The sequence below is a fragment of the Lolium perenne genome, chromosome 2 (assembly GCF_019359855.2).
Source record: "Lolium perenne isolate Kyuss_39 chromosome 2, Kyuss_2.0, whole genome shotgun sequence".
NCBI lineage: Eukaryota > Viridiplantae > Streptophyta > Magnoliopsida > Poales > Poaceae > Lolium > Lolium perenne.
The window spans coordinates 102,575,488-102,599,745 of record NC_067245.2 but is presented as its reverse complement, the minus strand read 5'-3'; the positions used below and the strand labels follow the sequence as shown (position 1 = coordinate 102,599,745).

Sequence of the window (24,258 nt, the reverse complement as noted above, 5' to 3'; positions counted from 1 at the left end):
TTCACCGCGCGAGGTTCCACCAACATACTTTTTGATAGGTTTGGTTTTGGTTAGGCCATATACACATGGAAATCCAGGTTTGGCACACTTTGGCACATTGTAGCCACCGGCGGTCGTTCTCTCCCGAAATCGGCGGTCTGCGTGCCCCGGTGGTCACTACCCCGTAGATTTCACCGCGCGAGGCTTCATCCGTGTAGTATATCATGATAATGACATTATTAAATAATACACATGCTAAAATACAGGTTTAATATAATTTTGAAATATATTTGAATCTTAACGATAAGTATAAAATGGTGAAGAGGTCTTTGCCGTGCACAGGCACACGGCAAAAGCCGGCTTTGCACGGCAAAGAAGTCTTTGCCGTGCACAAGCGCACGGCAAAGTGTTGGTTGCACGGCAAAGGTGGCGAGGCACACGGCAAAGAGGTGGGGCACGGCAAAGGTGGCGAGGCACACGGCAAAGGGGTGGGGGCACGGCAAAGGTGGCGGCCCAACCCTATCCACACCCACGCACCGACAGCCACACGTACACAAACACACACCACGCACGCGCCCCGCTCCCAGCTGCCGCACCACGCACGCCGCCGTCGCGCCGCCGCCACCGCCTACCGTCGCGCCGCCGCCAACGCCGCCTCGCCCCGCCCTCCACAGGCTCGCCGCCGCCGCCTTGCCCTGCTCCCCATCGCGCCGCCGCCTCCCTGCTCCCATCGCGCCGCCGCCGCCTTGCTCCTGCTCCCGTCGCGCCGCCGCCACCGCCTCCCTCTGCTTCCCGTCGCGCCGCCGCCTCCCTGCTCCCATCGCGCCGCCGCCGCCTTGACCTGCCTCCCGCCTCCCTCCGCCTCGCCACTGCGCCCCACACGCCCGTCGCCGGCCGCCGCCTCGCCCTGCCCCCCACACGCACGCCGCCTCCGCCTTCGCTTCTTCCTCCTCGCGCAAGAGCGCGACCTGCCCGACGCCCCCACACCGCGCGCCTTCCTCGCTGCCGGCCTGCTCACGGCGCTTTCGCTGCCTAGCCCTCCAATGGCGGCAGGGTGACTAGGTGAGCTTTTTTTGTCATTTTTTGTGTAGTATATGATATAGTTGTATGCTAATTAGCATTTTTTATGTAATATAGGATTTAGTGTGTAATTTAGGATTTTGTCAATTTGCATGCTAATTAGCATGTTTATTAGGATTTAGTGTGTAATTTAGGATTTTGTTTAGGCATGTTAATTTAATAGTTTATCTAGGTAGCTAAAATAAATATGGTAATGTGATGCAAAGAAATTATAATTTAAAGTTGTCAAATAAATTTTGGAGGCTTGCATAGTAATTCATTTTGTCGCTATGCAGGCGATGCTTCGAGGAGGACACGGGGGGCGGCGTCGCGAGGGTCTCTGAGGGGGCGTCCCGGATCTTCTTCGAGGTGGTCACGGGGGTCTTTGAGGGGGCGTCCCGGATCTTCTTCGCCGGCTGTCGATCACGCTTCGAGGGTGAGAATCCATTCGCCTCTCTCGTACCTAGGTTTTTTTTTGGTCTAGATCACCAAGTATGTCGCGTTACCTAGGCGTCTCTTCCCGACCGTAAGGGTTACGCGGATAAATATGCATTAGTGGTCTCGCATATTATGAAGCGTAACTCTTACGGCATTTATCGGGACAGTCGGCGGATGCGTAGTTGGGTACGTTCTCCTGCTCTACCCCGATCCGAGTCGGGATTTCGGCAGCGCCTCCCGTTGTTCTCCGGATGCACACCCCTCTCGGCTTTTTGGCGAGACGTGTATCGGGAGAGCAGCGGGGAGGTGCTGCCAAATCCCGACTCGGATCAGTGCAGAGCAGGGAGAACGTACTCAATCTACGGATCCGGCGGCTGCTAGGAGCCCACCTAGTAGAGATTCAGGTTGATGCATGCGTAAAAAGGAAAAATTAAAATGCGGATCATGTTTGATAAAAATTCTAAGTTTGTCTGTTTTGGTGCTGGTTAGAGGATGGATAATCGTGACTCGGATGTACGATGGCGGTGTAATTGGTCCGTGGAAATATACCGAGGAATGGGGAGAAAAGACCAAGCAGTTCGTGGATGAGCGTTTGACATCCCTAGCGAGACCCAGACAGTTTTTTGCCCTTGTAGTAAGTGCAACAACCAAAAAACACAGGACAAGGAAACTATGAGTCTTCACCTGATCAAGTCTGGGTTCAAACCGTCCTACAAGATTTGGACTTTTCATGGAGAAAAGGCGAAGAAACGTGCTAGGAAGGAGGTGCGGCAGATTCAGCCTACGAGAGAATATGATACTGGGTTTGATAGGTGCCTAGAGAACTTGGCTAATGGTAATGTGCCCGAAAGCCCTCATGTAGAGGCGGAGACATCTAGGGATGCGGAGACAAGTGAGGAGCCGGAGGAAAACACAAAGAAGTATTACGAGGCTTTGTTTGCTTCAGAAACCCCTACACGTAAATACAGATGTTACCCAACTAGATGCCATCGCTCGCCTTTTGGCCTTTAAGTGCCACAGAATCTGTGCGAGAGATGGGTTCGATGAACTTCTGGTCCTCGTTGGCAGCATTCGCCGAAAGGGCACCTCTTGCCGCAAAACTTCTACTATTCGAAAAATTGCTCGTTGACCTCAAGATGTCATCTCAGCAGATACACGCTTGTCCAAAGGGATGCATGCTATTCAGAGAGGAGCATGCTAACACAAACTATTGCATCCATTGCAATAGCTCTAGGTACTTTGAGGTTGACACCAATGGTGATGGTCAGAAGAGGCAGACCACGGTTGCCAAGAATATCCTCCGCGATCTTCCGGTCCTACCGAGGATCCAGCGCTCTTCATGACCGAGGATACCGCCTGCCAGATGAGGTGGGCTGTAGAAGGGATCAGACCAGACAGCTGGCAAGATGATACATCCGTCGGATGGTACCGCATGGAAGAACTTTGTCAAGAAATATCCCCGAAAGCCGGTGACCCGAGGAGCGTAGCAATTGCGATATCAACCGATGGGTTCAATCCATATGGTATGTCGGCTGCGGTATACGCTTGTTGGCCGGTGTTTGTTATTCCCCTGAACCTACCCCCTGGCGTCTGCACGAGATCAGAGTACATGTTTGTGTCGATGATAATCCCAGGACCGAAATACCCGGGTAAGAACATGAACGTGTATCTGGAACCACTGATTGATGACTTGCTTCTTGGGTGGGAAGATCGCGGGATCCGAACTTATGACGCGGCAAAGAAGGAACACTTCGATATGTATGTCTGGTACCACACGTCTCTGCATGACTTGCCAGCACGTGCTTTGTTCTGCGGGTGGTGTACACATGGGAAGTGGCCTTGTCCGGAGTGTGCAAGCCGTGACTTTCTTCTGGCTAAACAAGGGTGGCAAGTATTCCTGCTTTGATGAAGCTCGACAGTTCCTTGAGCAGAGCCATGAATACAGGAGTGATGTAAAGAGCTTCAAAAAAGGCCGCGTTGTCCATGCACCGAAGCCAATTCCGAAGACCGGACAGGAAACCAAGGCCGAGTTAGACGCTCTCCAGCCTAACCCTGATGGGAATGGTTTCTTGGGATATGGGGAGACACACCAATGGACCCACAAGCCGTGCTTCCGGGAAGCTTCCTTACTTTGAGTTTCTGGAGCTCCCGCATAACATTGATGTAATGCACACCGAGAAGAATATCAGTGAAGCCATTTGGAGCACCATAGTGGACACTGAGAAGACGAAGGATAACATAAAGGCTCGAATTGACCAAGAAAAGTTGTGCGATAGGCCAGAGTTGAACATGAAGCCACCTCAAGGTGCCAAAAAAACTTGGACTAAGCCACACGCTCCGTTCTGCCTCACAAAGGCCCAAAAAAGGGAGGTCTTCCAATGGATGAAGGACTCCTTGTTTTTCCCTGATGGGTTCGCAGCCAACTGGATGAGGGGTCTTAGCATTGAAACGTTGCGAGTACAAGGACTGAAGAGTCATGACTACCACGTATGGATTGAGCGGATAATGCCGGTGATGATCCGAGGCTATGTCCCTGAGAAGACTTGGCGAGTGCTAGCGAGGTTGAGTTATTTCTTCCGCCAGATTTGTGCTAGGGAGTTAGACACTAAAGTGATTGAGAAGCTGGATGAACAGGCACCCATGTTGCTTTGCGATCTAGAGAAGATCTTTCCTCCAGCGTTCTTTAATCCGATGCAACATATGATCCTCCACCTCGCGAAGGAATGCTTAAAGGGGGGGGCCGAATTGGGGCCGTTGGCAGTTTGGTCCCGAGAGAGAAACACAAAAGCTTCGTCAGATGACTGGCAATAAATGCAAGATCGAAGCATCCATAGCCGAGGCAGTCCTGAACGTGGAGGTGGCAAACTTCACCACTAAGCACTATGATCCCAACATTCCCACAAAGCACAACCCGGTCCTCCGTTACAATGCCGCCAACAATGAAGATGTACCCAAGCTTAGCATCTTCATAGGGCTTGGCGGCAAGTCAAGTGGCTCGAAGCCGTACACAACGAATTTACATGAGCGGGAGTTGATCCACTCATATGTCTTGAACACCATGGTGGAAGTGAAGCCGTACATCAAGTAAGTGCTAACCATTTAGTTATTCGCAAACATTCATCGTATGTTCGTGGCTAACTCTTCCTCCGTTCACTGTTGTAGACAATTCACGACTAAATATTGGAGGTATACCCACAGGGATCCTACCTCGGAAGAATCCAAGGAAATTTTCGATAAGGGCGGCGGTCACGGTTTAGCTGGTTCTGTGGTTTGGTACTATCCTATCCAAATTTGTTTGTACACTGTCGACATTTCGGCCGACATTTCTTGTTCTAAACTTGTCGTCCTAATCTTGTAGGCAAGAACTGACAAAGACATGAATCCCTTGCTACGAAAAATTGCTAGGGGCTTCAACCATTCCGTCGACTCGTTCGATTCTTATGACGTGAACGGGTATCGCTTCCAGACCCATCAATACACAACAAGCCGTCCAAACAAGAAGACAATAAATAGCGGGGTGGTATGTCAAGGTGATGATGGACTCCATTACTATGGAAGAGTCGAGGGTATATACGAGCTGAATTACGGGTTTGACAAAGGGCTAAATCCCGTCGTATTCAAATGCCTTTGGTTCGACCCACGCCGCGTGAGACGGGATCCTGAAATTGGATTGGTTGAAGTTGAAAGAAGCTCTGTTTATAAGGGAGAGGACGTGTACATTTTGGCCACCCAAGCCTTCCAAGTATTCTATCTCCCGTACGCGTGCCGAAACCCGACCAAACGTCTACATGGATGGGATGTTGTGATGACGGTTCCTTCACGCATTAGGCCACCCCCGCCAAACAAGGATGATTACCGCCGCGTAGACCCCTCAGCAAGGAGTGTTGATTTTTATCAAGAAGAAGGGCTCCCCGGTCATTTCACTATCGACTTGTCAGCCGTTGTTGATAACATGGTCGTAGACGATGAGCAAGAAGAAGATGCGGTTATGGAGGAAGACAATGAAGAATATGAAGCTGAGGATGTGTGTGCCGTAGAAGACCTTAGTTTGCTCGAGGCGTTCAAAGCAGGCATTGACCTAGGTCCAAATGGACCACCTCCAGGTTTCGTCGATGATTATTGGTTCGCTGAGCCTGATGATGATGAAACATGTGGTCCGATTACGGATGTCGACAACGGCTACTGATCTATGTAGTTGTAATTGTGAGGCTATCCTATATATGTACTGAACTATGTGTTATTTGTAATAAACTATGATCTATGTAGTTGTAATTGTGAGGCTATCCTATGTACTGAACTATGTGCTATTTGTAATAAACTATGATCTATGTACTGAACTATGTGCTATTTATTGTTGATTTCACTAATATTCATCTGTTTACATTGCATACTAATAAACCACTCTTTTCATTGTGTTTGCAGGTGATTGAAACATGCCGCCAAGAAAAAGAAAGGGAGGTTTCAAAAAGAAGATCAAGGCCGTGGCTGAGCTTGTGGGACTTTCGAGTGGTTCGTCGTCGCAGACACGTCCTCCTAGCGCTCCTCCTAGCGCTCCTCCTAGCCCTCCACCACGGAGGAAGAATGCCCAGCCACGGCGACTTCGTACCCCTTCTCCTAGTCCTCCCCCAGCCGAGGATGATGACGAGGAGCAGTGGGGTGGGGAGGACGAGGAGGACGGTGAGGAGCACGGTGGGCAGGACGAGGAGGCCGGTGGGGAGGACGGTGGGGAGGACGGTGGGGAGGACAGTGGGGAGGACGGTGGGGAGGACGGTGGGGAGGACGGTGGGGAGGACGGTGGGGAGGACCTCGAGGAGGATGAGGGGCTGGGGGGTATGCCGCAGGAGCTAGACCCGACCCTAGTTTGGTCTCCGCCGGTGGAGGAGGTGTACGTTGCAGCCGAGGAGAGGCTGGAACCACGGGACAAGAAGCCGTATAGGCGCGGGATTACGAAACTCCCCAAGCTAAAAACTTGGGCCTTCCGCGATGTTGTTCTCGTGCCCGCTGGAAAGAGGTACATGCTGATTTTGGCATTCCATTATTGAAATTTTTATCATTATACATATTTTTATCACATGCATACTGATTTTGGCATTTCGTTGTGCAGCATGTTCAAGTATGGCGACCCGAGGAGGAAGCCGACACGTGAGTACCCGAACATCCTTGGAGGCATAATTAGGAAGCATTTCCTGGGATTGTCAATCTCCCTACCGGTGGCCGCGACGTGGCTTGGACTTGGAAGCACTACAGCTACGCGGAAGATCCTAGCGGCAAGTACGGAAACATGCAAGAGCGGGTTGTCCGCCACTTCTGGGTACGTGACTTTTGGCTTCTTAGCATTCAAACACTTCTTGGCTACCAATAGTTGCTCTAATTCATCTTATTTTACCTATGTGCATGGTTGCGAGAAATACTTCAAGAGGGCTGAGGGCAAGGAAATTGCGTGCGACGTTATCTTACACGAGTTGTGCAGGGTGAGGGTGATCGGCATGCACTACGAGGCACGTGTCCAAAGGCGTCCGCGACTGGCACGCCGAGCGCAAAGTTTGGATGAGTAAGGCTGATTGTCGGGATACGCTCATGGCACCATGGCAGTACCTGCAGGTATTAGCATCGATGTGTTATTTATTTCCGCATTTTCATGTAGTTTATGTTCTAATAATGGGTCTATCTTGTGTATGTAGCACCCTCCTCAGTACGTCGGGGAAGACAGGGCGTGCTTTCTTGCGATGGTCATATGGTGGACATCACGCGAGTACGCCGGAAGCACGAGGAGGGCAAGCGAAGCGTTCAGAGATGGGAGGTGGATCACATGTCCTGGGCAGCAAGAACTTGGCCCTTACCTTGCAGGATGAGGTGAGCAAGTGGTTTCTTCATTCTTTCGTTTTATGTTATTGCTAGCCTGCAAGTGTCTCCCTCTTCACTTAATTGCATGTACTCTTTGCAGGAAGTGAAGATGTGCGTGGCACCAAACTTGTTTGGCTTTTTCCAAAAGTCGAAGACCAGGAAGGAGCCGCATCCTGAAACGGGGTCCTTGTGGGTCAAACGACCTAGCGGAGGGCCAGTGTGGCGCGTGCATCGCTCGAAGTTCAAGGACAAGCACGGCGAAGACGCCACCCAACCACCGAAGAGTTTGACGTTGAGGTTGCGGTGCTTGCGGGACAAGGCAAGAAGGGTGGCCGCCTATGGATTGCCGACGGGTTAGTCGACCCAAGTACCATTCCATCTCTACGCCAGATCCGTCGTGGGCGTACGAGCGAGCAGCCTCGGTAGAGACCCGCCCACGGGCTTCGGACCTAGCTATCGAGAAGTTACGGGTAAGTTCTTCGTCGATCCTCTACGCTTCATTACATGTTTTCCATTGCAATGTTACTGACATCGCGGCAACACAACGTAGGCGGAGATGGAAGAAAGGGAACGGAGGCACCAAGAGGAGCAGATGCAGATGCAAAGAAGCAGCTTAGGGAGAACATGCAGATGCAGCAGCAGATGTTGCAGCAGATGCAACAACAAAGCAGATGTTCCAGCAGATGTTCATGAACCAGACCGTGCTGACTTCACCACCGGGGAGTAGTGGTCCTAGCACGTCGTGTCCTCCTATGTTCCCACATTTTGTAAGTGGTTAACTTAATATCTCCGTCTCAATCTTGTTTGTTGTCTAACCGAACTTTGGATATTGCAGATCCCCGCGCCCGATCCGCTGTGATGGCGCTCCTCCGAAGCGCCAAGTCGAGCCCGCCGACACCGGCTTGACCGTCAACAATACGGGCATCATCCGGAGCTGCAGCAGCTTTCTAGGTGAGTTCTCCTACACTTCTAATTCTTCCATACCATGTCACTTGTGAATTTTAGCCATTCAACCATGTCAATTTTATAAGATGTTCAATTTTACCTATTCCATGTTAATTTTAGCCATTCCATGTCATCCTTAGCCATTATGTTGAATTTTAGCCATTTCATCCAAATTCTAGCGATTATGTTCAATTTTAGCCATTCCATGTCAATTCTAGTTCTTCCATGTCAATTTTAGCCATTCCATGTCAATTTGAGTTCTTCCATGTCAATTTTAGCCATTCCATGTCAATTCTACTTCTTCCATGTCAATTTTAGCCATTCCATATCAATTCTACTTCTTCCATGTCAATCCTAGTTCTTACATGTCAATTTTAGCCATTCCATGCCACTTATGCATAGATATCTATGAACTTGTAGGAGGTGGAGAAGGACAAGGAAGTGGAGATGGACAAGGAAGTGGAGAAGGACAAGGAAGAGGCCAAGGTTGATGTTGCTTGTGTATGAACTTGTTGTGCGACTTGGAACATTCTATGTTGGAGACTTTGATGTTGATGTTGCTTGTATGAACTAATTATGCGACTTGGAACTATTGTATGGACTTTGTTGGATATGAACTATGTTGTTGATGATGCAATACTCTATATATTGTGCTATATGTGTATCTGGACTGTTATTTGTATTTGTGAATTGCATATGCAGGGATTAATGGGGAAGCAGGAAAATTCTGGCAAAATTTGCACAATCTTTGCCGTGCACATGCACACGGCAAAGGCCACAGCACACGGCAAGGGCACTCTTTGCCGTGCACATGCACACGGCAAAGGCTGCCCACGCTGCCCACCTGACGTTGCTGTACCTACCTTTGCCGTGCATGGTGGAAGAGAAGCACACGGCAAAGCCAAATCTTTGCCGTGCGAGTTGGAGAGGAAGCGCACGGCAAAGAAACTCGCACGGCAAAGAGGCCAAACGCACGGCAAAGGAATCCGCACGGCAACGAGGCCACAGCTCACGGCAACGCTGCGTCGCTCGGCAAAGCCTTTGCCGTGCGACTTTCGCGCGACACACGGCAAAGACCCCTTTGCCGGGCGGATCTTTGCCGAGCAGTCTTTGCCGTGCACGGCCGCACGGCAAAGGCTTTGCCGAGCCGGTTTGTCCCTTTGCCGTGCGTTTGGGCTGCACGGCAAAGCCCTGTTTTGCCGTAGTGATGAATGCTACGATGATGTAAAATCTCAATACAGGCTGATTTGCATTCTAGACTACACAAAATTGACAAAATCTGAGAAATTTAATAGTATTGACATGTACAGTATTCACTATAAAAATTGTCAAAAATTGTAATTTTTGTATAGCCTAGAATATGAAGTTGTTTGTATTGAGATTTTACACCATTGTTGTATACATCATTGGCTATCTCTAGAATGTTTTTTTAATTTTTTTGAAACTTTAAATCACGAATTCTGAGTATTGGCAAATTCAGAGTTATTCATAGCTCCTCTATTTCATGATGATCATGCAAGTTTGAGTTGCCGGGGATTCTAAAAAATCAGTTGTGAGCTGTGTGAACTATAAGAAAGCCGCCGCCCTGAAGTGAGACCTATGAAAAATATGAAAATCTCTTGGTTCGAGCCGCTGCTATGAAGTGAGAACTATGAAAAATCTGAAAACCATTTGGTTGGAGCCTGTTTTTAAGATGTTCATCCTAGGATGCTTAAGCAACACTTAGACAATAGAACGCCCCCAACGTCTTAGAGCTTTGCCCCTATTAGGTCCACTTTAGACGCTTAAGCAGTCACTTAGGCGGTAGAGCGCTCCCAAGGCTTTAGGCTAGCCATAGTGCTAGTATCATAGCTAGTATCATGCATGTTGGTCTCACAAAAATTATGATGTGGCAGCTAATTAAAGAAGAGAGAGGAGATTACAGGAACATAGGTGAATATTGTATCATAGCGTATATCACGAGAAAATTTAATGCCAAACAAATCTTGTACACATATTTACATTGAGATTTTAAAAAGCAATAAATATAGTATGCCTATGATACTAATCTATGATACTATCCACTATAGAGATAGTATCATACAGTAGTATCATATGCATGATACTATATTATAAGACTTACTGTCTTAAAAACGATGGTTGGAGCAGCTGTCAAACCGTTGATGTGGTACCAATTGTCACAAACGCACCTAAACCCGAATGCTTTTTTATATAGGTTTTTTGCGGAAACAAGAAGACGAATTACACCGGAGATATTACAGAAAGAAACCCAACAAACACAAAAATACAGCTTCGTCCTTCTGCAAGTTGACCACGTCGTCGACACGCCGTTGCCGTCGGTAGCGCGCCGCCGCCGCTGCCTCCCTCGATGCCTTGGATCGGAGGCAGTCCCCAGGCGAGCGGGAAGTCGCCGAGCGCCGGCCCCAAAGGACCTACACCGTCGAGCGCCGCCGCAGTCGGTCCGATGCGCCTCATCTTCTTCTTCAAGATCTTGACCTGCAAACTCCGCCGCCCTCGGAGCTTAACACGGGGAAGACGCCCACGGCACCTCCACAGAGGAGCGAGGACGAGGTTGACGACGGATCGGCGTCGAAGCTCCACAGAACGTCGACTCCGGAGAGGAGATCCGCCACCTGCAAACCAAACACCAGCCGACGACATCTCCGCCTCCAAGACGCCACCGGCCAGCACCAAACCTACCCCTACACTATGTACAGGCCTAGATCCGTGGATTCCCCTACCTCCCGCCGCCGGAGGCGGAGGAATCCACGGATCGACGGCGAGCGAGGTGGGGAGACTCGGGTCGCCCAAAAGTTCGCCTTTCCTTTGGACGGGAGAAAGGGGAACGGCCAAGGTCCGTCAGCAGTATAGCTTCGGTGCTTTTTTATATAGGTTGGTTGACTATACAACTGTAATATAGACTGATTTTGATGTAATTGACCATTTTAAGAAGGAAAATATCATCTATACCTATCTAATAATAAGAGCAAAAGAATTTCTAGTTGGTTCATCTATTATTGCTCCTAATTTTCGTCAAAATTACATGGCCTGCTACCGCAAGTCGAGAAATCGGATCGTCAAATATGGCCAATCGTACGCGTGATGAGCTTTCGATTGGTCCCTGGTCGAGCCCTTCCGTTTGAAAGATCGGGCAAGAGGTCAAACCAGAGCCGGCCTCCGCTTTCCCTATGTTGAACCTTTTTATATATGGGAGCCATCTGCTGTTCTGCATCAAAATCAAAACGATCCACCCTTCTCTCGGCAAGCAGCAAGCACCCCTGAGCGCCGCCCCAAGCAGCCGGCGTGCGGCCGGTCAAGTCTCCATCCACGGCCGCCCCTGGCCTGCTGCTTTCTCCGGTCATATCTTGAAGATCATGCTGTTGTAGTCGCTGCTTAGAGCATCCCCATTTAAGCGGTCTCTTGTTGAGATACATATCTTGTATATCTGGATGTGTATCCTCTGTAGTTATTGTATAGCGATACATATCCTTGTATTTACTATTGGGCCCGCCTCCTTCCTTGTATAGTCGAGGACGTGGCCTATATATGTACCGTCATATGCATCCGATCAATACATCGAGCATTGCATCTCCTTCTACATGGTATCAGACACCTCCTAGATCCTAAACCCTAGCCGCGCGCCGCCTCTCCTCCCCGTGCGCCGCACCCCCCCTCCCCCAACCCCTAAACCCTAGCAGCGCCGCCTCTCCTCCCTCTCCAGCCGCCCGCCGCCTCCCCTTCTTCATCATGTCAACCCCTAGCTCCAACCCCTTCGCCGACTCCTCCATCCCCGACCCCGGCCAGCTCCGCGCCGTCGCCATCACCGACCATGTCCCCGTCAAGCTGTCCACCACCGCGGCCAACTACATCGCCTGGAAGACGTACTTCTACCTCCTCTTCCGCGAGTACAACCTGCGCGATCACATCGACGGCACCGCCGACCTCCTCGCCTGCGACGCCGACTGGCTGGCCATCGACGCCACCATCATCCGCTGGCTCTTCCTCACCGTCTCGCCGGACATCTTCAAGACCTTCGTTCGGGAAGGCGATGATGCCCGCACAGTGTGGGGGAAGATCAACGGCCTCTTCACCAATAACAAGCTCCAACGTGTTGTCTTTTTGCAGCAAGAATTCTTCGGCACACCCCAGGGCGATCAAACCTTGGACGCCTACTACCTGCGCCTCAAGGCAATCTCCGACGAGCTCCAGGACCTTGGGTTCCGGATTGGCGACGAGCTTCTCCTCTCCACCCTCACCGCCGGCCTCAGCGAGGACCTCGGCAACGCTGCCTCCAACCTCACCCTCATGACCAACCCTACGTTCGAGCGGGCGGTCGACTACCTCCGGCTGGAGGAACGCCGGCTGAAGGGTGTGCGCACCCGGGCGGTTCACACCGCTCTATGGGCAAGCGGCAACAGCGTTCTTCCTCATGGCGGAGGAGCTCCACCGGCGCCCACCCCCGCCCCTCCACACTCTGCGCCTCAGCCGCAACAGCACCAAGGAGGAGGGGGCGGTGGCCGCGGCCGTCGCCGTGGCCGTGGTGGTGGCCGTGGCGGTGGCCACAACGGCGGCCCTGGCATCGTCGGTCCGCGGCCCGGGTACTCACACCCCACTCCGCCATGGGCGGGCGGACACAACCCCTGGACGGGGGTCGTGCACGCCTACACCATGCCCGTTCCGCTCCCCCCCGTCCCCGGCACCGTCGGCTCCCGTCCGCCGACGCACCAGGCCTTCATCGCCGCGCCACCGCAGGCTCCCGCCGGCCTGCCCTACGCTCCCGTCTACGGCGGCATGATGCCGCAGGCCCCGACGGCCCACTGGGACCCCGCGCTGTACACCGCCCTTCAGCACGCCCCCTCGCCGGGCGCTTACTCAGGCGGTGGAGACTGGTTCATGGACACCGGAGCCTCCGCACACATGGCTGCTCACCCGGGTGACCTTTCCACTTCATCTCCGACATCCACTTCCTCTCGCATCATCGTCGGTAACGGTGCTGGTCTTCCCATCTCTCATATTGGCTCCACTCATTTTCCTTCTAATTCCACACCATTGTCTCTTAATAATGTCTTAGTTTCACCACATCTTGTTCAGAATTTAGTTTCCGTCAAAACTCTTTCTCGCGATAACTCTGTAACTGTGGAATTTGACGAGTTTGGTTTCTCTGTAAAGGATGCCCGTACCCGGATGGTTTTGCACCGCTGTGAGAGTCCCGGCGACCTGTACCCCGTTCAGCCGTCTCCCTCCACTCACGCTGCACCTCGGGCGCTCTCTGCCGGCGTCGACCTTTGGCACGCTCGTCTTGGCCATCCCAGCTCCACCTCGCTCCGCCAAATAATGAGAGGCTTTTCTTTTTCATGTAATAAAATGGTGGCTCACTCATGTGACGCCTGCCGACTAGGCAAACATGTTCGGCTTCCTTTCAGTACTTCATCCACAGTTGCATCTCTTCCTTTTCAATTACTTCATAGTGATGTATGGACGTCCCCTATACCGAGTAATTCTGGTTTTCTTTATTATCTTGTTATTCTCGATGATTTTTCTCACTTTGTCTGGACTTTTCCTCTTCGTAAGAAATCTGATGTCGCTTCAACACTCACCGCCTTTTATTCTTATGTATCTACACAGTTCGGTCGTCCCATCCTCGCCCTCCAAACTGACAACGGCAAGGAATTCGACAACACCACCATCCGCACCCTCCTCTCCACCCACGGCACCATCTTCCGCCTAACTTGCCCATACACCTCCCAGCAGAACGGCCGCACCGAGCGTGTCCTATGCACCCTTAATGACTGCGTCCGTACCCTCTTGTTCCACGCCCACATGCCCCCTCAGTTCTGGCCGGACGCCCTCTCCACCGCCACCCTCCTAGTCAACCTACGCCCGTGTCGCCCTCGCTGGAATTACACACCACATAACCTCCTGTTTGGCTCACCCCCCTCATACGACGGTCTCCGCATTTTTGGTTGTCGTTGTTTCCCTAGTACCGCTTCCACCACCCCTCACAAACTTGCACCTCGCTCCATTCCGTGTGTATTTCTCGGTTACCCGGCTAACACCAAAGGCTACCGTTGCTATGATCCGGTCTCTCACCGCGTCATCACGTCCCGGCACGTGTACTTTGATGAGCACTGTTTTCCCTTTGCACAGGAACAGGTGAGGACTTCTCCTCCCGCGACTGACAGTCCGCGGCGTCGCGGCCCTACCTTGGTGGAGGTCCCTGGCTCGGCAGCGCCTCCGCGCGCTGCCTCTACTACAGCTGCGACGCCTTCCGTGACGCCCTTGAGCCCTACCTCGGGCTCACACGTGGCGCCCTCGAGCCCCGCCTCGGGCGTCGCCGCCTCGCCCCCGACACCGCCCGCGTCGCCCTCGAGCACTGCCTCGGGCACCGCCGTGTCCTCTGTGCCCTCGACCGCGTCGCCCTCGAGCCCCAGCTCGGGCGATGCTTCGCCTCCGGCCCCGCCTCCGCCTCCTCCGCCGCCGGCGATGGGCCCCCTCACGCGCGCCCGTGCGGGGATTCGCGTCCCGAGCACGCGGTACCCCTCGGACGAGTACGTCTGCACCGCGTCGACTTCCGCGGCTTCACCAGCCACGCCGTCGCCTATGCCCACCTCTGCCCGGGCTGCTCTCCGTGACCCGCAGTGGTTTGCGGCCATGCATGACGAGTTCGACGCCCTGCAGCGGAACCAGACATGGACGCTTGTTCCCCGCCCCCCTCACGCCAACGTCATCACCGGGAAGTGGGTCTTCAAACACAAGTTCCATCCGGACGGTACCCTCGACCGCCACAAGGCGCGGTGGGTGGTTCGTGGTTTTCGCCTGCGCGCCGGCGTCGACTTCACCGACACCTTCGCTCCGGTTGTCAAGCCCGGGACGATCCGCACCGTTCTTCAGCTCGCGGTCTCCCGTGCATGGCCCGTGCATCAGATGGACGTCTCCAACGCCTTTCTTCATGGCCATCTCGACGAGCAGGTCTTCTGCCAGCAGCCCACTGGGTTCGTCGACAGCGCCCACCCCGACCATGTGTGCCTGCTCTCGCGCTCGTTATACGGGCTCAAGCAGGCCCCACGCGCCTGGTACCAGCACATCGCAGCGTTTCTTCACCAACTCGGCTTCCGCTCCACCCGCTCTGATGCATCGCTGTTCGTGTACAACAACGGCGCCTCCACCGCGTACCTGCTGCTCTACGTCGACGACATCATCTTAACGGCCAGCTCCACGGACCTACTGCGCCAGCTCACCGATCGTCTTCACGCTGAGTTTGCCCTCAAGGACTTGGGGCCTCTGCACTACTTCCTCGGCATCGAGGTCATACGTCGCACCGACGGCTTCTTCCTCCATCAGCGCAAGTACGCCCATGAGCTCCTGGACCGCGCCGGTATGCTTAATTGCAAACCCGCGGCCACGCCTGTCGACACGAAGTCCAAGCTTTCCGCCACAGACGGTTCCTTGGCCACGGACGCGTCATCTTACCGCTCCATCGTCGGTACCCTGCAGTACCTCACCCTGACTCGCCCCGAGCTGCAGTATGCTGTTCAGCAGGTGTGCCTTCACATGCACGCTCCGCGGGATTCTCATTGGGCTGCGGTCAAGCGGATCCTCCGCTACATTCGTGGTACAATGGACTTCGGTCTCTCTCTCCACGCCTCCACCGCCACGGACATCGTCGCCTACTCGGACGCCGATTGGGCAGGCTGCCCTGACACGCGTCGCTCCACGTCTGGCTACTGCGTCTACTTCGGCCCCTCGCTCATCTCCTGGTCGTCTAAGCGACAGCCCACGGTTTCTCGCTCCAGCGCCGAAGCGGAGTACCGGGCTGTTGCTAACGCAGTTGCTGAGGTCTCCTGGCTGCGGCAACTCCTCGTTGAGCTCTCATGTCCCGTCGCCAAAGCCACCGTGGTCTACTGTGACAATGTCTCTGCCGTCTACCTCTCCGCCAACCCGGTTCACCATCGCCGCACCAAGCATATTGAGCTGGACATCCACTTTGTTCGGGAACAGGTGGCGCTTGGACACATTCGAGTACTTCATGTGCCCACCTCCCAACAATTTGCGGATATCATGACCAAGGGTCTCCCTACAGCATCTTTTGAGGAGTTTAGGTCCAGTCTATGCGTTCGACCAGGCGACGCTTCGACTGCGGGGGGGTGTTGAGATACATATCTTGTATATCTGGATGTGTATCCTCTGTAGTTATTGTATAGCGACACATATCCTTGTATTTACTATTGGGCCCGCCTCCTTCCTTGTATAGTCGAGGACGTGGCCTATATATGTACCGCCATATGCATCCGATCAATACATCGAGCATTGCATCTCCTTCTACATCTCTAAAGATATTTGGGGCGCGTCGGATAAAATTTCGTTTCTAGCCGCTCATCCCAAATCCTTTCCGTCTCGCGCGGCTAATAGAGTGTCCGACGCCCCTAGCCCGTCCACGCTACACAAGGGACGCTCCGGGCACAACGAAATGCGAGGCAAGGAGTGGCGGAACCGACGCGTTAGCGACTCACGAACGAAGCGTCGCAACTTTGCCTTCAAGGCGACGGAGGGGCAGGCGAGACGTCTCGTCGGCGCTGCGCAGCCTCCACGCGTCGCCGGCGTGCGCACGCCACGGCGCGTTCCCGCGCTTTCTTCCCGCCGTTTCTAGCCTTCCCGCGCTATCTTCCCGCCTCTTCTGGCGACGCCGGCATCTATAAAAGCTCGCCCCCGCCCAATGGTAACAACCACAGCCGGCGGCACACCTTTCTCCGCCGCAAGCACAACCCTCGTCGCATAAACACCACTGCGCAATGATGAACCGCCCGGGCGCCGACCAGTTCCCTCCACCACCACCTCCACCACCTAAAGCACCGCAGTTCGACATCGACCCGGAAGCTGCGGAGAACGAGGCGTGGAAGGAGGCGGAGGTGGACACCATAGCAATGTTTGACGCTGCCACAGCGGAAGAGGCGCGGCGGCGCCGGACGGAGGAGATGGCCGAGCGGTGGCGTGCAGAGCGGCATCACCTGCACATGGAGTGGCATCTCTAGCACCGTGAACGGATGGAGGCCATTGAGCAGCGGCGGCGGGAGGCGGTGGAGCGTCAGCAGCGGGAGTCGGCGCTAGCGGCAACAGAGGCGGCCTAGGGGGCACGGGCAGATGCGTTGGCGGCGGAGGCCGATGCGTTTGCGGCGCAAATGGAGGCACAAATGGAGGAGGAGGAGGAGGAGCAGGAGGACGAGGCGGAGGAGGTGGACGAGGCGGCGGAGGAGGAGGAGGACGACGATGACGACTTCGAGTGGTCCGATCGGAGGAGGCGTCGGATCAGCAACGAGCGCTCGTCAAGTCCTTTGAGTCGGAGAAGAAGCTCCAGGACGACGCCTGTGTCCGTGAAGACGTGTAGATCGCCGCGCCGTCGAGCTCTCCCTCCAGGCGGCGCAACAGGGGAGGGCAGGCAACGACGCGCTGCTGGAGCAGCGGCATCTAGCCTCCACCCTACGTAGGGAGAGGCGGTGTGCGGAGCAGGAGCTGCGGCGGAGGGGAGGCGACGATGGGGCGAGGCCTTCGAACGCACCGTCGGGCGGCCAGTAAGCTAGGGTTAGATAAAATCTAGCCGTTTTCATTCAAACTTGTAATATATAATCAAATTTGAATGAAAACCTTTATTTGCGTGCACTTTTATTATTTGGGGTGCGTTTTTGGGGAACGCGGCTGGGGACCGACGTCCCCCAAACGCGGCACGAAGAAAAACGCGTCTCACAAAAGCTCGATCTGACGCCCTTTAAAAACGGGTTCTTTTGTGGTACCCTCAAATAAATAACAGCCCTTCATTTTCGTCCATCCAAAGGCCCAGAAAAATTCACTCCTCTCTAAAACGTGGGAGGTATGTATCATACCTGGGCAAAATTTTGCAGCAAATAGAGAAAAGGCCTAGCCGGGCCACGGCTTACTAGACGAACACGGCCCAATAGACAGCCCAGGCCCATGTGAAAAACGTTAGTTGGTGGGGAAACCGGGAAAGGGAGGACGGTCATAAGAGCATCTCCACTCGTCTCCCCACAGAGCCCCCACGGCCACATTTTTTCATCCGGACGGCGAAAAACGGCCCAGTCAGGCCCCCGGTTCCTCGTTTTGGTCCGGATTTGAGCCTATTTTCGTCCGGACTCCCCATGGCATCCTCGGTTTCCCGGGGGTCTCCCGGGGACTCCGGATGAAGCTAAACCAACCGCCCACGCCCACGTGTCTCCTCTTTCGTCCGGATTCCCCGAGCCATCCTCTTTTTCCCCGAGAAACGCCGCTTGGGGAGCACACGACTGGGAAACTACTCCTCCCCACGCCAAATCTTCCTCCAATCCGGACGAAAATTTCGCCGGATTTGGGCGTGGGGAGCACCAACGAGTGGGGATGCTCTAACCCTAGCTCCACCGGGAATTCGCTGGGTGGGTGCCGCCGCCGCTCCACAACTCCGGCGACGCCGCCGCCTTGCTTCCTACCACTGGCGTCTACGCCGAGATCTCCACCTACATTTACTCCGCCGCCCTCTAAACAGCCTGTCCCGGCCGCGGCACCCTTGGACTCGCCACCGAAGATCGACGGCGCCATCCTCTTCGCTTGCGAAGAAGGCCGAGGTCTTCACGGTGGTCGGGGAGAGGTGCCTGGCTTTCATCTCCTCGCGAAGCCCGTGCCGGCTCGGCGGTGGCGCACGATAATGGAGGTGGCCGATGCTGGTAGGCGAAATGAAAGGCGTCGCCGGCGCGTGATTCGGTGGTCCAGGACATCGGCGGCGCTTGAGCTTCTCCGGCGTCGGTCCTTCCCGGTGTTCCTGGTCGACGACGAGCTGGACAGGACCTCGTTGCACTGCCGCTGCAGCTGCGTGCGACAGGACAGGTTTGGCGTGCAATTGTCGTCGCCTAGGGTTCAGTGGCGAGATGCCCACGTCGCCCAGGTGGCTGGCGCTCACGCAGGGTGCCGGGAGGGTGTCCCTGGGCTCTCAGCGGCAGCCTGGTAGCCAGCACTGGGTCACTGAGCGAGTGCTAGCTCTCTGAAGAAGACATCAACAGGCTCCTTAAGGTTTGTGCTACCACTTTCTGAAATGAGTAGTGAAATTGCAGTATAGAATATTGGTACCTTTTTACTACACCTTTTTGTCATTATTGGTTGAAGAACAATTATCTTGATGCATTGAAGTTTACAATTGCATAGAATACATGACCATTAGATAAGAGCCAATTTCTATTGATGAAACACAAAGATTGTTGCAAGGAGGGTCCACCCTGCATCAAAAGAATAAGTCCCTGGATGACATGAATGAATGCAAAGACAAAGGTTACGACTCAACCTCTAGCAAAATTTATGTAATAATTGATTAAGCTTCGCTCTAACTGAACTTGTCCACTATCTAGTGAAATCTGCTTGCATGTCATGTTACTTTTGCAATTGCATGGGGTCCAGAGTCTTAAGGCATCATGGCGCAAATAAGCTTAGAAATAAATCTCCGCAGTCAACAAAAGCCTCAAACGAAATAATTAGAGAAAAGAAAATGGGATGTGACTTAGTATGGTAGACTAATATAGATACTTGGCAGGACTGACATGAAAGATATCGTTTTAGGCTCTAGTGGGAACATGTCATTACTTTTCCACCAGTTGCATTAATACGTTTGTCTACAAATTTCTATGTTCACTGTCCTCTAATGTCCAATTAGTTGATGTAGTAACCTTGGCTTGGGCTGCAGCTCCAGATGCCTCTTCGCCTACTTACCCCGATGTCCCTACATCCCAGTGAGGACGGGGCGCGTCGGGCTGCTCCCTGGCCGAGAGTGGTGCCCGTTCAGTCGTAGTGCCATACATCATTATTGGGTTAGATTAAGCTGAATTACTTGGCGCATCCTCTAGTTAATTAAAATATTGTTCTTAGTTGAATGTGTTATCTGAAATGGTAGTGTTGGGGAAACTACAATTGTCGGCGGCACGTGTTTGGGTCATCACCGGCGCGCCGCCTTCTCCTCTTCTGTCTTCTGTACATCCATGTTCTCGTTTGCGTGCTACTCCATGTAAGTGACTTCGTGATACCAGTTTTCCATTACCACACAAATCATATGCATGAACAAGCTTGTCATCGTGGATCCAAATGACATAATTGCACTAGTTTTAGAGTTCCATGCCTCCCAAAGTTTCCTATTGGTTTTATATGTTGGGTTACTTGACAATTTGAGATCAAGGATGACATAGGATTAGACAGCAAGTTAGACTGACACTTTGCCCCCAAAACAATTGATTACGTTTTGGAGGAATGAGTTTAGATTGCCTATGTGCAACTATGTGTCTGCAATTGTGGGTCTGTGCGTGTGACTGTATGTGTGGGGCTTGATGGCCTCTGGTCTTGATCAGTACAGCTGCATCTAGTACACTGTTCTTCACTATAGAATTTCCTTGAATAATATACTTTGCTTATTGTGACTGTCAATTTCTGGAGGCAGCTATTTTTACCTTCTGCCTCCAGTTTATTTATTTTTCAAGATGTAACAATACCCATTTAAAGGGCATTAATATATTTACTTCCATTGAATGTGGCAGTTTTCTTCGGTAGTTAGTCTACTTACTATTTGCACATTATCACTTATTAGACTTTAGGAGATTTTATATGGTCAACGCAACTTTGAGTTTCAAAAAACACACTTATATATACGCATGCACTTTATGCGCAAAGGCGCGGGTGCCTCTAATAATGTGTGTGTGCACTCGATCGATGATCCCTAAACCTTAAACCCTGAAACCCTAATCCCTAATTATACCCTAAACGTACACCCTAAACACCCTAAACACCTCTTTTTGAAGTAGTAATTTTTTTCATCTACTTGTGTGCAGGGTGATCAATCTTCTCGCTCTGCCAAACCTCCACAAGAGCCACCAAACAATATCCTCTTCATCCAGAACAGTGCTGACCAGACATCGAGCATGATGGTGGAGGTCCTGTTCCAGCAGTACCCTAGTGGTGATCTAACTGACTTGTAAAGAAATAAAAAGGTGTTTAGTCTCTTGCAACAGTTGAGACATAATAATAGCATTTGTCTGAAATTGTGGAAGTACTCATGATTAGCATACACAAGTCAGATTTGGACAAGGAAATGTGTCACTGGTTAAAGCTGCTCCTTTCTCTACACTCTCGCAGCCCTGATACTTTATACCCAGTAGCCCATGAAGCAAAGTGGCTTGAAACGTGTTCGCAGTCTATGTTCCATTTCTAATCATAGAACATCATTATGAACTTTTGCAAAAGCAGGTTATAATACTACACCAGTTGCACACCTCAAGAATGACGTATCTGAATATTTCAAGGTCTCCGTACCCGCAAGCACCACCTTCAAAGTTTCAGACAAACATTGCATCAGATAAAAACCCTTTCTTGTTTCTAGGTAACAGAGTACATAGAAGAATTGACACTGAACACATAATGTAAGACATTCCATGTGATATCTTCAAAATTTAGATTATAGTTTTGATGAATCTTCAGAAGGAAAAAAAAAGCAGAGTCGATTTCAGTGTGTAGCACCAATTCATCATTCATATACACAAACGCCTCAACTGAACACTCCCGGACAACACTCTCTCTGATTGCTTTAAAAGGCTGGAGCTCCTCAAGTGCATCAGATGTCCTACGAGACATGACAGAACTTGTCGAGCCTGCCGCATTAGACTTGGCCCTTGACTGGGACGAATAACTAGAATCTCGCAGCGGGTTTGCACTTTCCAGCAAATGAACCAGAGAGCCTCACTGATCTCTACCTTCTTTTCCATCACTGCTCCTGTAAGAATGAGCTTGCATTAGTTGAATGAACAGGCATGTCACACGATTTAAGAGAACATATCATCATATATACATTAGGAAATAAAGATACATAATTTATATGGCAAGATCATTTCCCGCTCGAGAGCTAAGCATATAATCCGCGAACCAAATAAGAAAATGTGTTTCGTGTTTCAGAGCTAAGCCTAAAATATGCAAATCAAATAAGCAAATGCCTGACAATCACCGTATTTGGGAAAAGCTGGCAACCATTGCTTCATCTAGTTGAATCATGGCTGATAAGGAAGGTACCTAGCAACTCCTACTGCCCTACAGCGACATGATAAACTAAACTCATAAGTAGTCATCTCACACACTCACGCGGAAGTAATAACACATTAAGTAAACCATTCCTTCATCTAGTTTAGCAACATGATAAACTAAACCATTCCTTCAGGCTAGAGACTGCGCCTTCCTTCAAAATCACACAAAGTAGCAAGGCATGAGCATTTCAGTGTATCCACAAAAATCTGAGAGAACAGAACATGACTAAAATTATAATACCACTCATGTTCTTATGTTTAGCTACATTAATAAAAATTTAGTACGAAATACAAATATGCTCCACTTCCATTATGCCAAAACTATATGTGAACAACCAACTAATGTATTTTTTTAGCTACATCAATAGAGAATCTACGCATATACATACCATAGCAGCTAGAGCCTAACCAGGGCATCTCAAGCTAATACAAGCTAATCAGAAAGTACAAACCTGTCAAACTAAATTCTATTTCATGATTTATACTAGGACAAGTGCATATCATATATAAGAAATCATTAGAGCATCTGATCTACTACACAATTTAACCAATCAATTATCCATTCACCAAAATACAAGCAGCTAGAACCTAATCATTAGAAATTTGTTATTCAATTCAGAAGCACAAACTTTTTGTTACATGAAACTGTGTTTTACTTGCTGAACATCTAGCAGATAAAAAAAAATCAGATTTTCCTATGAACTAAATGGAAAACATGGTAAGATGGGCAATGTGTCACCCTGCCTACATAATAATTTATACAATATACGCAACGAAATGGTATTGTGCCGACAGCTTAAACTGACTAATTACGGACTAGCTCATGTTGATGATTCCATGATATGCTAACTAACAAAATCTAAACCAGCTGAACTTAGTCTTACAAAAATTCCTCATCATAGAGCCATTTTTTTTACAGTTCAGTTTAGTCAATGAATTATGATGGATCGTCACAGCTTAAAAAAACCTGCAGTTACCCCCGATAACACATCAAACTTAGATTCTTGTTTCCTAGTCCTTACAAAATAATAGGATGCCTCGAACAGCTATGGACTAGTTACTGAATTCTATGTCTGCTGCCTAGCCATGACTAGTTACAAACCTAGGACTAAGCTAATACCCACACCACATGAACAGCACACTCATGGCTGGAATACCGACATGGGCAAAACAAGTTGCAGCCCTGCCGCCCACAATACGGTGTTTATTGTGGCTGCGTATCCGCGGATGCTCGCCATGGCATTCAAGCCTTCTAGATGCACCAAGTGGCAAGCCAGACAAGTAACACTGAATGGCCAGGCGCCCTGGCCGGTGTGGTGCACCGTGCCTATTTTTCCGTTGGCTGGGTGGAGTGGTGAAAAATACGCTACCTCGAATCGGAGTCTGTCGATGTCGCGGCGCGCTGACCTGGTTCCGGCGATGCAGGACCGGGCCGATCCGGCGGCGGCGGGGGTCGCCCTTGATGCCGGCTGCGGCGGTTGCCCTTGATTCAAGAGTACGGGGTGTCAACGGCGGCGGCGGCGGTCGCCCCCGATGCAGGAGGACGGGATCTCGATGGCGGAGGCGGCGGTCAGTGTCGACGACGGCGACGATCGCGCTCGACGCAAGAGGTAGGGATGTTCGCGGCGCGGTCGGGTTCCAGGACGACGGGATGGTGTTGACGTTGCCGGCTGGGCTGATTATTGGGCCTGTTTCAGTATCGCTAATATCAATTTTTTTCTCTTATCTACCATTTGTTGGCTATCGGTCCTAATCTAAATCTGTTAATCTTAACCGTTGGTTAAATCATACCTCTCCTCATCTCAGGTGTGGTAAAAGGTACCGTAAAAGAAGCCTTAAAAACCGCTTTGGAGGACGCGGCTAGAGATGCTCTTAATTGCGTCTTCCAAGGAGTTGCCGGTCGGGC

The 24,258-nt window shown here is 51.5% G+C and overlaps 2 protein-coding genes and 2 long non-coding RNA genes across 4 annotated transcripts; 3 read left to right on the top strand and 1 right to left on the bottom strand.

Moving 5' to 3' along the window:
- Positions 1–1,414: 1,414 nt before the first annotated feature.
- LOC139835191 (uncharacterized) lies at positions 1,415–6,951 on the top strand. Its single transcript, XM_071825132.1, has 4 exons — positions 1,415–1,474; positions 5,899–6,487; positions 6,581–6,787; positions 6,882–6,951. Exons 2-4 carry the CDS (start codon positions 5,910–5,912, stop codon positions 6,949–6,951), a joined length of 855 nt encoding a protein of 284 aa, XP_071681233.1. The 5' UTR covers positions 1,415–1,474; positions 5,899–5,909.
- Positions 6,952–12,012: 5,061 nt separating this feature from the next.
- LOC139835552 (uncharacterized) lies at positions 12,013–14,897 on the top strand. Its single transcript, XM_071825412.1, has 4 exons — positions 12,013–13,249; positions 13,337–13,428; positions 13,891–14,133; positions 14,448–14,897. The coding sequence occupies exons 1-4, from the start codon at positions 12,013–12,015 to the stop codon at positions 14,895–14,897; spliced, it is 2,022 nt and encodes a 673-aa protein (XP_071681513.1).
- A 3,763-nt stretch (positions 14,898–18,660) lies between these two features.
- LOC127333789 (uncharacterized) lies at positions 18,661–21,403 on the top strand. Its single transcript, XR_007871519.2, has 2 exons — positions 18,661–19,314; positions 21,111–21,403. It is a non-coding gene; the product is annotated as an uncharacterized lncRNA (long non-coding RNA).
- Positions 21,404–21,483: 80 nt separating this feature from the next.
- LOC127328885 (uncharacterized) lies at positions 21,484–24,043 on the bottom strand. Its single transcript, XR_011751803.1, has 2 exons — positions 23,723–24,043; positions 21,484–22,048 (listed from the first exon to the last, which is right to left on the bottom strand). It is a non-coding gene; the product is annotated as an uncharacterized lncRNA (long non-coding RNA).
- Between the last annotated feature and the right edge of the window lie 215 nt (positions 24,044–24,258).

What these genes read in the sequence shown, in the direction of transcription:
- LOC139835191 (XM_071825132.1), top strand. Translation starts at nt 5,910, where the DNA reads ATGCCGCCAAGAAAAAGAAAGGGAGGTTTCAAAAAGAAGATCAAGGCC. An exon ending in CTCGTGCCCGCTGGAAAGAG is followed by an intron (nt 6,488 to 6,580) that starts GTACATGCTGAT and finishes TTCGTTGTGCAG; the next exon opens with CATGTTCAAGTATGGCGACC. An exon ending in GGGTTGTCCGCCACTTCTGG is followed by an intron (nt 6,788 to 6,881) that starts GTACGTGACTTT and finishes CATGGTTGCGAG; the next exon opens with AAATACTTCAAGAGGGCTGA.
- LOC139835552 (XM_071825412.1), top strand. Translation starts at nt 12,013, where the DNA reads ATGTCAACCCCTAGCTCCAACCCCTTCGCCGACTCCTCCATCCCCGAC. An exon ending in TTCCTCTCGCATCATCGTCG is followed by an intron (nt 13,250 to 13,336) that starts GTAACGGTGCTG and finishes ATAATGTCTTAG; the next exon opens with TTTCACCACATCTTGTTCAG. An exon ending in TCTCCACCGCCACCCTCCTA is followed by an intron (nt 14,134 to 14,447) that starts GTCAACCTACGC and finishes CGCGACTGACAG; the next exon opens with TCCGCGGCGTCGCGGCCCTA.